The following is a 13,589-nucleotide window of genomic DNA, read 5'->3' on the forward strand; positions in this document are numbered from 1 at the left end:
CTCTTGAAGCAAACAAGAAAAAGGACAAAATATAGACATCTTTCCCAAGCAGTATCTTGTTTTTATTGCATTCATTTACTGCGCTTGAGAGACATATTGGCACATTAATCAAACTTAAGTGAAATAATAAACAATATCTAATCATTTTTTTCCCGGTCTGTTTTGTCAGTAATTGTGTGGAACTATGACTAGCAAATGTTCTTAAACATAAACTCGCGGAATTGTTGTGAGATTATGATCTTTTTTATTTGGGCAGATATATTGGTTTCTTGGTAAAGCGTCTTTCAAACTCTAAATATAGCAAAAATAACACATATATGAGAGGTAATAATGAAATATTTTTGGTAGAATATTATTCAACTAGCGAGATGAAACAATGACTTTTACCCACGTTGTGCGCATGCGTACACTTTCAATAAGCCTACTAGCCGATTCCGTATATACAATACAGATCGTTAGGTTCACCAGTTTATAAGTAATTGATTGCGTTCGCGCATAAATTTCTCCCATCTAATAAATACAATTGAAATATAACTTTACCTGTAGGAATATTTTAATTATATTTCATAGATATTGTCATAACAATAGTTAAAATGGAACGCCTGAAGTATCAGAATGTCTGGTGGATCGAATCTCTGTACGAGCATAAGCTATGTCATATCAAATAATTATCACTATACAAAACACATATATATATGAAAATTAATTTAAGTATAACGCTACAGTTAAATAATTCCCCACGTTCAGATCATTTTCCGTTGCTAAACATTTTAGCACACTGAAGTACTCTGTATATGAAGTTTAGTAAGACCCATAGTTTAAATCTAAGGAGACCATTTTGATCATGTATTTTCAAGCTACCCTCGTTTCAAGCTAGTCTGCTTAAAGGTATGCTGTATTGGCCCCAAATATGGTCCAAATTCTGAAACTGTTTTTATTACAACCTTCGAAGAAGTTTTCCTCACTGGGACATTCAGTCATCTTGTTTGTTCCTAAAAAAATGTCTGAGAACAATTTGGAGAGTAAAGACTTCCAGGAAATTACTTATAGTATAGCGTGTTATAATTTGGACTGATAATTTGGACCTATACTGACTACCTTTAAGTGAATATTTCATTACAGCAAACATGCATATAACAATTACAAGTATTCGTATATGGCAAGCCATATGAGACAAAAAACCGCATAATATATCCTCGTATTAATACGAATATATACGCGTATTAAATCAGACAATAACTGGCATGTCTTATCATAGCTTTCATCCACATTGTAGCTTTCGCCAGTGCAATAAGTGAGCCTTTGCAAAGTTAGTATCAATTGACGTATACCTAGGCCAAACGTTCTTGATCTAGACTACAGCATGACTTAATACGTATATATATTCGAATTAATACGAGTATATATTCGAATTAATCCTCATATATATTCGAATTAATTCCTGTATATATTCGAATTAATCCTCATATGTATTCGAATTAATACACGGATATATTTAAGCCCTATGATTGGCATTTTGCTAAATCTTTATCGAGGGCAAAGTGACCAATCAACGAGACTTTAGCAATACGTTGAAAGGGGGGAGGGGGGGGGGGCGATTTAGTTTAATCACATGTAGGCGTTTCTAACGACTAGTGTTTGTTTGACATGGAACAATCAAGGCTAACTCAGGAAAGTAGGACTCTATGTATATGGAAATTGTGTGTGGAGATGTTATGGACTAACGAAAGTGTCCCACTGTTACGTATGAGCAAGTTTCCTTCATAACACATGACGCCTCCCCCCCCCCCATCCTACCCTACTTAGCTGACCCACACCAATAGAAAACACATATGAACGATGCGCCTGCGAAAACGCCTTAAATTCCAGAGAAAATTGTTATCTGATATTCATAATTGTTTATAACTTCAGCCCAAGATGCAGTTGAAATGATCTCTAAGCGAAAGAAAAAGAGAAGGTTAAACCGTTTTGTTCAACGAGAATTGGGTGCTACTTTATTGCCAGTCATTAAGGGATTATTAATGACGTCATAAATCCTCATAAGCTGCTCCTGATCCACCAAGTCCTTTTATCTTGGAATATGTAAATTTAAATCCGTCCTGAAATAAAAAAAAAACACAATATAATTAAGTGTTTCATATGAAACATAGGGTTTAAAAGTGCAATCAATAAGCCAACTCCTCCTAGCCCACTCCACCCCCACCTCGCCCAATTTTTGTGTGTGTAAAATTAAGCGAATATTCGAGAAATCAAATTGCGGTTCACATGATGTTTATTCAACTAGTCGAGTGTGCCGGTATGTCTCGGGACAGAAGTTATTATTGTAGGCCGATAACATGTTAATTACGGTTTGAAAGAAAATATTCCTTTATCAAGGGTGCCTTGCACTATATTGCAATGGGAGAAAGGCACTGTTCTTCTTGCCAAACAAAGTGACCGCATCTTTTTATTATAATAGCTATTTTCAGCCAAGTGTCTGATATGCGAATCACACTGTAGGCATTCTTACGTCTATCATGAAAATTCAATGGGTCTCTTGATTTGTCACTAATAATTAATTAATTACTTAATGATAATCAAATCATTTATTTTTCACTCTATATTGATGACGTGGCGAAAAATGTTACGCCGTCAACACAAAACAGTGGCTTTTCGTGACGCATATCGCGTTAAATTACGTCAACTAACAAACCTTGGTTCAGTGTCACTATAATATTTCTTCTGTACTAGCCAACGTGTAATATGCAACGCCGAAAGGGCAATGTATTATGTTGTCTGTCTTTGATGTCTGTTATCATGTTGTTGTCTCCTTTGATGCTGTAGTCTCCTTCGATGTTGTTGACAACAACATAAAACATTGCCCTTTCGGCGTTCCATAATATGCATATTGGTCCTTTATACAGGGTAACAAATCTTCCATACTATATAACACAATACTTACAGGCAGTTGAAGTACCATGTTTGAGGCCATACGTTTAGATTAGTGTCTACGTGAGTGTGTGTTTTGTTCGTCAGTGGTTCTTATGTTTCACCAAGAGTGCCCACCCCCTCCCATCCCCACACCTTAATCCACTACACACAGAAATTAAACATTTACAATCTTCGTTAAATTGTTCACATAATGTTCAATAAAACTTGCTTCACACATGGCACTATGAAGTATAGATACCCACACACTCTTCAAATTGATGTCGCAAAACCTTTTTTTTTGCACGCCATATTGTGTCCAATTAGGTCTGTGCTATATATACTTTCTGCATGTGTAGACCCATTTTCTGATTTGATATAATGGCCCAGGTTACAACAATAGCTAATTTGATCTCTTCGTGAAATAAAAGGATGATTTCCTTGGGTTGATACCCCTGAGCTAACTATAACGTTTAAACAAATAATGTTGCCACGTTAATTTAACAAAAACTGCCTTCCCGTTCAGTAATTTGTTCGATTTTCGATGTCAAGAAGTCGCACTTTCTCCTTCTGTTGGGATTGAAAGTTAAATCACATTCAATTTAATAATGTGTTACATTACCTTGGTTAGTCCGGGTAACGACCTCCAAAATGAGTAATTTGGGATGGCTTCGGTGCCTCGAGATTTTTTCACCAGTGTCATGAACGCTAGACCAGCTACTAGGTAAACCACAACGAGTACTGTAAAGCTAAATGAGAAAATAAAATCAAATTGTCAACCAAGTTATAGGTGAGTCCAAAAACCTACTTTAATTGATAACCTCCGTCTGATGTTGAAAGAAACAATTCTCAAAAACTTCGAAAGTGGGATGGAAATAGAAGCTATATTAGATAGATAACAGTATAATTTTAATGGTGTACACACATATGAAACCTAATTTTGTGCCTCAAGTCTAAAGGCATGAGTGGCGCACAGGGGTGTAGGAAGCTTCCAAAAAGTGGGGTGGAGGGGGAGGCACAACATCAGAGGGGCACTTTCTCATTCCAAAGTCACCGCTCGTTATGCTATAAATTGATACACACCGGCCGTATCACTTGAATATATATGATGTGTTAGTATGCTATCAATACTATTTATTGAGATTGTGTATTGTTAACCATGCTATACAAATACATGGGATGCCATTTTAAATATAGCATGTACAGACTAAAAGTAAATAATTAAAATAAAATATTAACATTAACAAAGGCTTAAGATATCCAATAGACAGTTCTTCATCAAAGGGGCACATTTTATTTGCCAGTAGGGCACGTTTGGTATTTTGGAAAAAAAAGTGGGGGGGGGGCACGTCCCCCCGCCCCTTACCCCCTGGTGTTGCAATTTAATTTATAGATTAGCTGGCGAGCTATTTCATGTTATTAAACGTCTGTTTTTACTCTAACGCCGAGAAAAATATTAGCAGTGTATATATTTATATAAATGTCTTTATATAATTGTCTAGCTATATAACTGTCTAGCTATATAACTGTCTAGCTATATACGAGACGACAAATTGTGCTACCATACGCACAGTCAGTTATACTAAGAACAAACTAATTGCCAACCAGTATTTGTTCTTACATTTATGAAGCAATTTATTGCCTAAAATGTGTTGAAATGACTCACACGTTGCATTTTAAGTTTTTTTTCTCGAAATTTTCAATTATTAACTGTTTTACTATTAACTGAATACCGCTTCTCATCCGTCCAAAAACTGACACTCCATGGTCTCGAAAATGCTATGCAATGCGAATATTCTGAGACACTATATAGAGAAACTAATGCAGGTCGATGGAAGGAAAAGAAGAAAAAAAAACAATAAGTTCTTTTCCACGCGTAATGTTTACCCTAAGAGAATAAGGAATATTATTTCAACAATATATGGTGTTTCCTGTTTGGAAAGACTTACGCAATGCATATAATCGACCCTGCACTTAGTCCCCCCGATGTTCCGGGGTCCGGGGGTGGGGGTCTATCCGCACATCCATCTGGACAACAACACTCTGAAGTAAGTTCCATGTTGTAAGTCTATAGGAAGAGATTGAGCACGACAATTGTTTTCTATTTTTTTTCCGTAAACTTATATGAAAATTGTTAATGTGATGTAGGCCTATATATGTAAAGGAATGGATTTGTTGGCGAAAACCGTCTGGTGTGTCGATAGACCAAATATTCATATCATGATTGTTTGCCAATCATGGAAAATTTTCAGTGCAAACACCTTCCGCCCTCCACCCCCCCCCCCCTTTACACACGTAAAATGTCTTCCCAGGCGCCTATGTTGGTGGCGTTACGATATATAGTGAGAGGAAGAAAATCAAGAAAAGAAACATATAGCTTACACTTGTAGGAGATTCTGATATTATTTCCAGTTGTGGCGTTTTAGCTGTTTGATCACATATGAGTTTCACAATTACTAGTCTGAAGAGAGGAAAATAAAGTAAGAACATACGGAAAGGAGTATATCAGTTATAAGAAATAAAGGAAGTTCTTATTAGATGCATTTGTTATAAAGTATATACTAACCGATGCAAGAGGACCTGTTGATTTGAACCCTTGAAGGATGTGTAGCTTAGGATGCAAATATATACTTATGGGGAAAGAACTTGCCGATAAGGCAAATGCATGCTTAAGTCAGAAACGCGACTGAGAGCGGGATAAGGGATGGAGTTGGGGGGGGGGCAGTGGCGTAGCTAGGGGTATTGGTCAGGGGGGCGAGAATGTTCTGTAGGGGCGCTTTCGACACTATCTAAGCGGAGCGCCACCACAGGTTGGCGCGGAGCGTACAGAAAAATTTTGAGTAAAGATACTCCCTAGATCGCCGGAAATGACCCTTTCCGGGCCTTGCTAATTTGCAGATAAACGAAGAATAAATAGATGTTAGAGCATTTTGTCAGAAAATTACACCAACAAAATGTGGCAAATGTCGATAGGTAGATGAGAGCGCAATAAAGAAGTCAATAATCGCGAATAAGTAAAAAGCTGAAAAGGGCGCCAGCAGTCCATTTGAGTCCGTCAGGGGGCATCCGCCCCCTGACTGTATGGACGCTCCGCCACTGGGGGGGGGGGGGGGGGTGAAGGAGGAAGGAAGTGGGAGCCGGCTAAGAGAGGTTTAACTTTCTTCTCTTATTACACAATGTCATTTTAAAACACAGATTAGTCAAATGCTTTCCAATACTATTGTCCCATTCTCTAATTGGCAATACTGTGCTATTTTGGCAGTTACTTTTAGACATTTCGGTCTCTCGTAATACCGATTCGTTTTAATGAGCAAATTTCTATCAAACATTTAAACAAAATTCCTTGCTTGTTTAAATTCCAATTAAATGTTTATTGTGATAAAGTAAGTTGGTATCATATTCAGTGTATTTGAAAGGTTTAGTTTTTCTACCCGTCTTATAAATGCGGAGTATACGAAACTGCATGACTTAGTATAGGAATAGCACTGAATGTGCGTTGTATACCGTCGCGTAACTGGTACTAACCTAGTTGTTGTACATGGTGCGTAAACGAGAAGTTGAAATTCAGCGTGTTGAAATATAGCATAATAGAGACAAATAAAATGGAAGGAGAGGGATGGGAAGGGATGGAGTGTTGAAGGGGTCGAATGGGAGGGGAGGAGAGGCGTAGGGGAAGGTGGAGGTGCATAGGAGAGCGAAATCGTCTAGTTAGTTATTAATCTATTATGATAAAATTCTGTCGAAAATATCTCCTTTGTATAGCTAAGGATTATGACGTAACACATTGGTTGTCGTTTAGTTCATAGTTTAGTTTTGTTGAAAAAGTGAAGGAAAAAACCCAAAACAAGTATGGATGCAAATGAGTGTTGTCTTGTGCTTACTTGTTGTTCCCAATATGATCAATGGAAGTATAGCGAAGGGTAATGTCATCACCAAAACCCTCAGCTTTTTTGAAATCGGCGCTTGATGCGTCACCGATTTGAAAATGATCATTTGTATCTTTCTGACAGGCCTGTAAAGATTAAAAATAATAAATAAATAAAGAAAATATTAAGAATCAACATTTGTTGGATTTTAATGTATTTTCGAGTTTGGCGTTGGTGAGAACAAGGATGGAACAAACATCAGTCGAAAGATAGTTGACTATCCCAGGGATTAATCTGTTTGTGGAGTTGGGGTATCTTTAATGAAAAACTATTTTTCATACTAAAACTCCAAAGTAACGACAGTTATTAGCTTGATTTGTCAATTTCCATTCGTAATAAAGTTGAAACATTAAAAATTTGGATTTTTCAAGTTTAGAAGAACCTGCGGGACGAAAAAGTGAGAAGCAAATTTTCATTTATGTAAGCTTTTTTATGAAAGATTTTTGGATTCGGATGACCATTCGATTCTATCCGGAGTATTTCTCAAAGCACGATTGTAATTGGTCGAATTAAGTCAATTCCCTAGTTTTGTTTCAGAAAGGAAGAATACAGTTCTATATATATATATATATATATGTATATATATATATATATATATATATATATATATATATATATATATATATATACAGTTCTATATATATATATATATATATATATATATGTATATATGTATATATATATGTATATATATATATATATATATATTTATATATACATATATGTATATACATATATGTGTGTATTATGGTTATGGGTAACTTACCGCTACGTCTTTACACTGATCGGTGTCAGTGACAGGGTAGCAAGGATTGTATGCATATTCATAAGAGCTAAGAGGGTCTTGAGACTTTTGATACGGAAAGCTGGAAAATCGAAAAAGGTAAAAAGAAAAGAAATGTTTTGTAACTTGCTACTTTATATTAACTGCATATGAATGAAATAAGATTAATCTATGCATGCTCCTGCACAATGCCGTGCACATGATTTGAAAATGTATTGTGTGGGGGGGGGGGAGGGGGGGAGTCCAAATTCCAAATTTTCCCCAACTGATTTAGGTTGGGCAGGAATCTTTATAAACGGATGAAAAATGTTGGGAGTCTAGGGGTGCTTCACAGAATGGTGCATTCTGAGGTATATTTAGACCCTAAATTAGGTCTATAATTATAGGTCTAACCGCAAGGTTGTGCTGATACAAAATTTTGAACAAAATCCCCCGAAGGAACGATGGAGGTGGAAGAGGGCATGCCAGGTCTCCGCCCGCCCCCCCCCCCCCCCATTTGCGCACGCCACTGTTCCTGGATGTCAATTATATTTGGTCTTATTTATGTCGGTGGAAATGGAGGAGAAAAATGCACAAAAGAAAACGTTCATAGGGGCGAGGAGGGGGAGTTTCATGCGCCTATACCTTATTCGAGCATTTACCCCTTAAATATTTGGCTCCCCAGTCCCTCCTACCAATCCCACCCAAATGTAAGCTGGCCTTAAATAGTTGAATATAGCACTATACGTGCCGTAAAATGAGTATAAAATTACGGTAAACTCACTAAAGTTACAAGATACCGAGAACTATGATACCGAAATACCGAGAACACTGAATGATCTGCAGAGCTTAACGTATCGCAGACACTTGACTTACGCGAAATCGTTTCTTTTCCCAATTGATCCCAAATCAATGACGGATTGGTCATCTTGGTACTGACATTTACAGTTTGAAACCTTAACGCAATCACCCGAAGCTGCACGAGAAGTGGAAAAACCGGTAAATACTAAAAGAAATGAAAACAAACGACATTTGGTAGTTTCCATGGTGGCTGATGTGTAGGCTCTGCTATACCATATATTAGCCTATCATGATGTTATTTATAAGGATGAAAGATCACGCGATTATACTGTAAGACAAACACATATATCTTATCTTGCACTTTATTTTCAACAATTTGAACTTTACCATGCAGTTATCATCCACTTATTTACACAAATAGGACTTCGCATGTTAATTATTCCCGATAATATATGGTAGGTCATTGACAGGAGAACGATTTATGGTATAGGCTTTGTTGTATACCAAACAGTATCAAGTTACCACCTGAAGGGAGAGATACCCCCGCCCCCCCCCATACCCTCCCCCTTCCACCGGGTAGTTCCATCGCTCCATTCCCTCACGCGATAACCTATAAGCAGTAACAACAGCAGAAAACTTCAAGTAGTTAAAAATATAATTCCTTGATCCGCATAAAGGACACATCCCTTTATATATGTATTTATTCCTTGGAATGACATTTTGGTGGCTGTCACGTTTGTAAGACTTTTTTGACACCTTTTTTGTATAACTTATGGAGAGCCGTTTGTTTGGTGACATTGAGCTCTATATACGTAGGATGTGGGACATCATGACCTGTGAGAAGATGATGGAAAAATTATATATATTTAATGTAATATAATATAGAACAATATTATAATAAAGTAATAATACATATATACTTCTATTCTCTCCGGTTGATAGAAGATGCATTTAGCATCTTAATATTATCTTCATCATTCAACCTGTCATGTTGTCAATAAACCGGTCATCCATCAGAAAAGGGGGTCCTCTGAGGAATTGAAGCCTTCTAGGAGAATATAATACGTTTGATCTTCTTTTCATTTCTGATATTTTACTCCCGACCGATCATCTGTGTAAACGTATAAGAAACTCAAAAGAGAAATAAGTCGGTTTTTGTTATTCCTCTACTGCACATGCGTAAAATAACATGTCAACGGTGAGACTAGCCAAATGGATATCTATACCTTTGAGTGTTACGGATGTGCTCAGTTGGGAGTAAATACTACATCTGCATATAGTGAAATGGTAAAAATGAAGGGAGGGGTAGGGCAGGGGTGTGCTAGATCCCCCCTCCCACCCTGAAAGTGAGATGGAAAAATATGAGACAACCTTGTTTGCAGTCAAGTTACTCGAAATATGTTACAAACGGGTAGGTCTATTATAGACAGTCATGGGGAAACAACTTAAATCCGTTCAATTAATTTAACAGAGTTGTATTAACAAGACTGATCGTGGATTTTAGTTATGTTAAAACTTTTAATGTGTCTATATATATATATATATATATATATATATATATATATATATATTTAACACGAGACGGGTAGAGTTTCCATATAGGTTAATATTACAAAACTTGGACTAAAGAACCACGTCTGTTCTCTTAAGCTTTGAAGCGTTGAAAGCTAAGCTAAGCGTTGAAATTAATAACAGGCGTGCATCCTCTCTCAACTCCATTCCTCTTTCCCTCATCTGCCCCCCCCCCCCCGCCCATTCCTTCCATGGAAAGGACTTGGTGTGGCCAATACATTCAGGTTGGCAGGAGAGAAATCGTAAAATTGATAGTAATTTTGTACACCATGGTCGCCGTCATTACATATCGTACATATCTTGTGTTGAAATATATCAAATGACACATTAACCTGTTAGGGATGCACGTGGCTAAGAATACCAGCATGTCTAATCAACTTTTTAAATTCACAGATTAATGCAAACAGAAATGTTATTCCGACTGTTGAAAACCTTAGACTTGTTCCCACACTTTGATAAACTGATAACACCGCTGGCCGGTAGGAAATTGATCTCGCAAGGATAAGACCAGATGTGTGAGAGAAAATATATTTGTAGAATTTTAGGATATTTCGTTAAATCACATATTCAAAAATTAATTTAAAAAATGACATTAGCCTTAAACTATAATATAATATTAAAACTGTAGGGATTTTTGTTCCATTTAACCCTGATATTTGTAAATCAGATACTTCGATTGCTCATGATTACCAAATTTCGGAGTTGCGCCAAGAGTGAGAGACTTGGGGGCAGTGCAGGGACCTATATTTCCAATGACGTTTGCAGAAAATTGTGCGGCTACGCATACATTTAGTACATACCTATTAGGAAAAATATGAACTTATTTGTATCGCCTTGGGAAATGCCTTGTCTATACACTCTCACATTAATATCAGCGTATAGCTTTCATTTCGAGTTGCTATGTTGTATCCGCACGTAAATTGCGTTACTTCACACATATAATAAATCAATTTTTTTCATATTTATTTCGATAAATTTCATTTATTGTGTGATTTCCAAAACACACGTTCCCTATATAGTAATAATAAAGTCGGTGTAGTTTATCTGAATAACATTTTCAAAGCAATTAAATGGCGTCTGTGTTTCATTGTATCGCTATAAAATTTAGAAAAATAATATAACGTGGTGTTATAACGTATAAAAGTGTTTATACGCTTCTTTAATATACAGAATATCGATTATTTGCCCCCTCCATTGAACCAGTACTTGTCAACAATTGTGCGCTCTGATTTGGAAATGTTTAGGGGATGAGCAACCATCGCAAATATATGTATATATATAAAGGGGGTGGGAGCCGTGGGGGGGGGACATGTGCCCCCACTTTTTTCCGAAATAGCAACCGTGCCCTACTGGCAAATAAAATGTGCCCCTTTGACGAAGAACTGTCTTTTGGATATCTTAAGCCTTTGTTAAAGTTTAATAGTTGATTTTAAATATTTATTTTTAGTCTGTACATGCTATTTTTAAAATGGCATCCCATATCTTTTTGAACTTTCAGAATTTGCTAAACTCATTCATATGTTTGTTGGCTCCTTTAAGTACCGCCTCAGCGGAAAGATCGTTCTCCACACAGCGTTCTCCATATATATATATATATATATATATATATATATATATATATATATATATATATATATATATATATATATATATATATATATATATATATATATATATATATATATATAATATATAAATATATATATGATGTGAGACTTAATACGAAATCTAGAAGCATATGTAATCCGTTCTTTGCTCCTTAATCCGCTTCCTGTATAGTCATGGTTTATTTGGTTTTAATTCCATCATTGCAACTTACACTTATCTAGCGTCATACTTTCATTGTGTCACATTTTGTACTTCTCATTCGACTGCCAAGTATTGCTGACGAAGGTCCCAGGGGGACCGAAAATTCCAATATATTTTCTAAAACTTACTCCTTATTTGTCAATTATGAGTCATATCTTATTTCTCTGGTTTTCTCTAATAATATGTATATATATATATATATATATATATATATATATATATATATATATTATATATATATATATATTTATATATATATATATATATATATATATATATATATATATATATATATATATATATATATATATATATATATATATATATATATATAGCACACTTAAACTCTGAAGACAATACTAAGTAAGTAGTGTTTAATAATGTTATTTAAGGGGACATAAACTCAGTCATCAACATCAGTTTATAAATCTAAAAGATACATATGTGATAACAAACGAACAATCGAACAATCATAATAATAATCAAAATATTAGTAATAATCAAAATAATAATAATAATAGTACGAATATGAATATGAATAATAACAATATGAATAATATGAATATGAATAAGACACCACATCCATCGCTTTTTCTGTCTTTCTTTCTTTCATTATATTTCTTTTATTTTCAGGCTTGTCAAAAATCTCTGTCCAGTGGAAACACTCGTTATGCGATAGGTAGTGCTTCACCAACCGGATTCTATGGTTCTGATAGTTCTATATCCATTGGTTATACATCGAATGATCAACACGGAAGCTATAAGTAAGAGAGAATAATTAATGAACAAAACATTCAAAAAAATACCCCCACCGCCCCACCCCAAATGAAAAAAAAAGAAGAAAGAAATTGGTATATTATGAGCTTCAGTGATGAACGGGGCAAGATTAAGTTAGTTATATTTAGAAATGAGTAAAGTTGGGCATGGAGCGAGGTATGTGGGTTGCTATGGTGATAGAACATAAATCATTTTGCTCATATAATAATCTGTTATCCTGTTCCATATCTGTAACTCTGTTTTTCTTTTCACAGAAACCTTACAGAACTCTTGATTTGCTCTTCATACCCTGGTTATCTTAGAATGACTAAATGTGTTTTTTTATTTTCATTAGGCCTATATATTTGCTAAATAATTGTCATGAAAAGGAAAAAATGGTGACAAAAAATGGTATTGCGTATATGAATTAGCTAGAACACCCACTCCACCCATATAATTATAACTAAACAACAAACACAAAACTTTATGATAGGCCTAACATTTTTAAAAGAGCCTCTAAAATATGTTTTTATAACGTTAAATGTGGTGTTATAAAAACGTCGGCATAACGTTTTTTATGAGATATTAATGTTTTAACGAAAAATGTTTTGAAATAATAGTCTGAAACGTTTTCGTGACATATTTATTACACCACAAATAACGTTAGCAAAACAAAAGACAAAACGTTTTAATAACGTTTTAAAAAGGTTTTTGTGTTTGCTGCAGTTGGGACATGTTTTTTTGTGGGTATATTTCTGTACTGCTATTCCATGTTCCGCTTCAAAGGCATTCGTACTAACAGGATATGAGCAGTATTAATATCCTGTTTCTATGAGAGAAATGTCAGGAACTGTTTGTACTGTCAGTACGAGTGCCTTGAAGCATAATATCGGAGGACAGTATAGAGTGGTATTAGCATTAGGAAATTGTTTCAATTGGTTTGACGCACTCACCAGTTCCTGTTACACACGGAAAAGTCTCTTTCCCTTAGTTACAATGTTAGCTATAGCCTAGAGAATATTAAAAGTACACCATACCGTGGTAGCTTTTTTATA

General features: G+C 35.4%; 2 protein-coding genes across 3 annotated transcripts in view; one reads left to right on the forward strand and one right to left on the reverse strand.

Annotated features, from left to right (window-relative positions):
- LOC139958823 (cation-dependent mannose-6-phosphate receptor-like) overlaps nt 1–13,589 on the forward strand; it is a 68,121-nt gene that overhangs the window by 49,642 nt on the left and 4,890 nt on the right. For both annotated transcript variants that reach the window (XM_071956192.1, XM_071956191.1), the window contains one exon: nt 12,412–12,542. In XM_071956192.1, the coding sequence (XP_071812293.1) occupies nt 12,412–12,542 (131 nt within the window). The remainder of the gene's footprint in view (nt 1–12,411; nt 12,543–13,589) is intronic.
- On the reverse strand, nt 27–8,752 carry LOC139958607 (uncharacterized). Its single transcript, XM_071955803.1, has 7 exons — nt 8,473–8,752; nt 7,600–7,699; nt 6,789–6,919; nt 5,290–5,368; nt 4,857–4,975; nt 3,530–3,656; nt 27–2,099 (listed from the first exon to the last, which is right to left on the reverse strand). Exons 1-7 carry the CDS (start codon nt 8,640–8,642, stop codon nt 2,028–2,030), a joined length of 798 nt encoding a protein of 265 aa, XP_071811904.1. The 5' UTR covers nt 8,643–8,752; the 3' UTR covers nt 27–2,027.

This window comes from Apostichopus japonicus, chromosome 18 (genome assembly GCF_037975245.1).
Source record: "Apostichopus japonicus isolate 1M-3 chromosome 18, ASM3797524v1, whole genome shotgun sequence".
Classification (NCBI taxonomy): Eukaryota; Metazoa; Echinodermata; class Holothuroidea; order Aspidochirotida; family Stichopodidae; genus Apostichopus; species Apostichopus japonicus.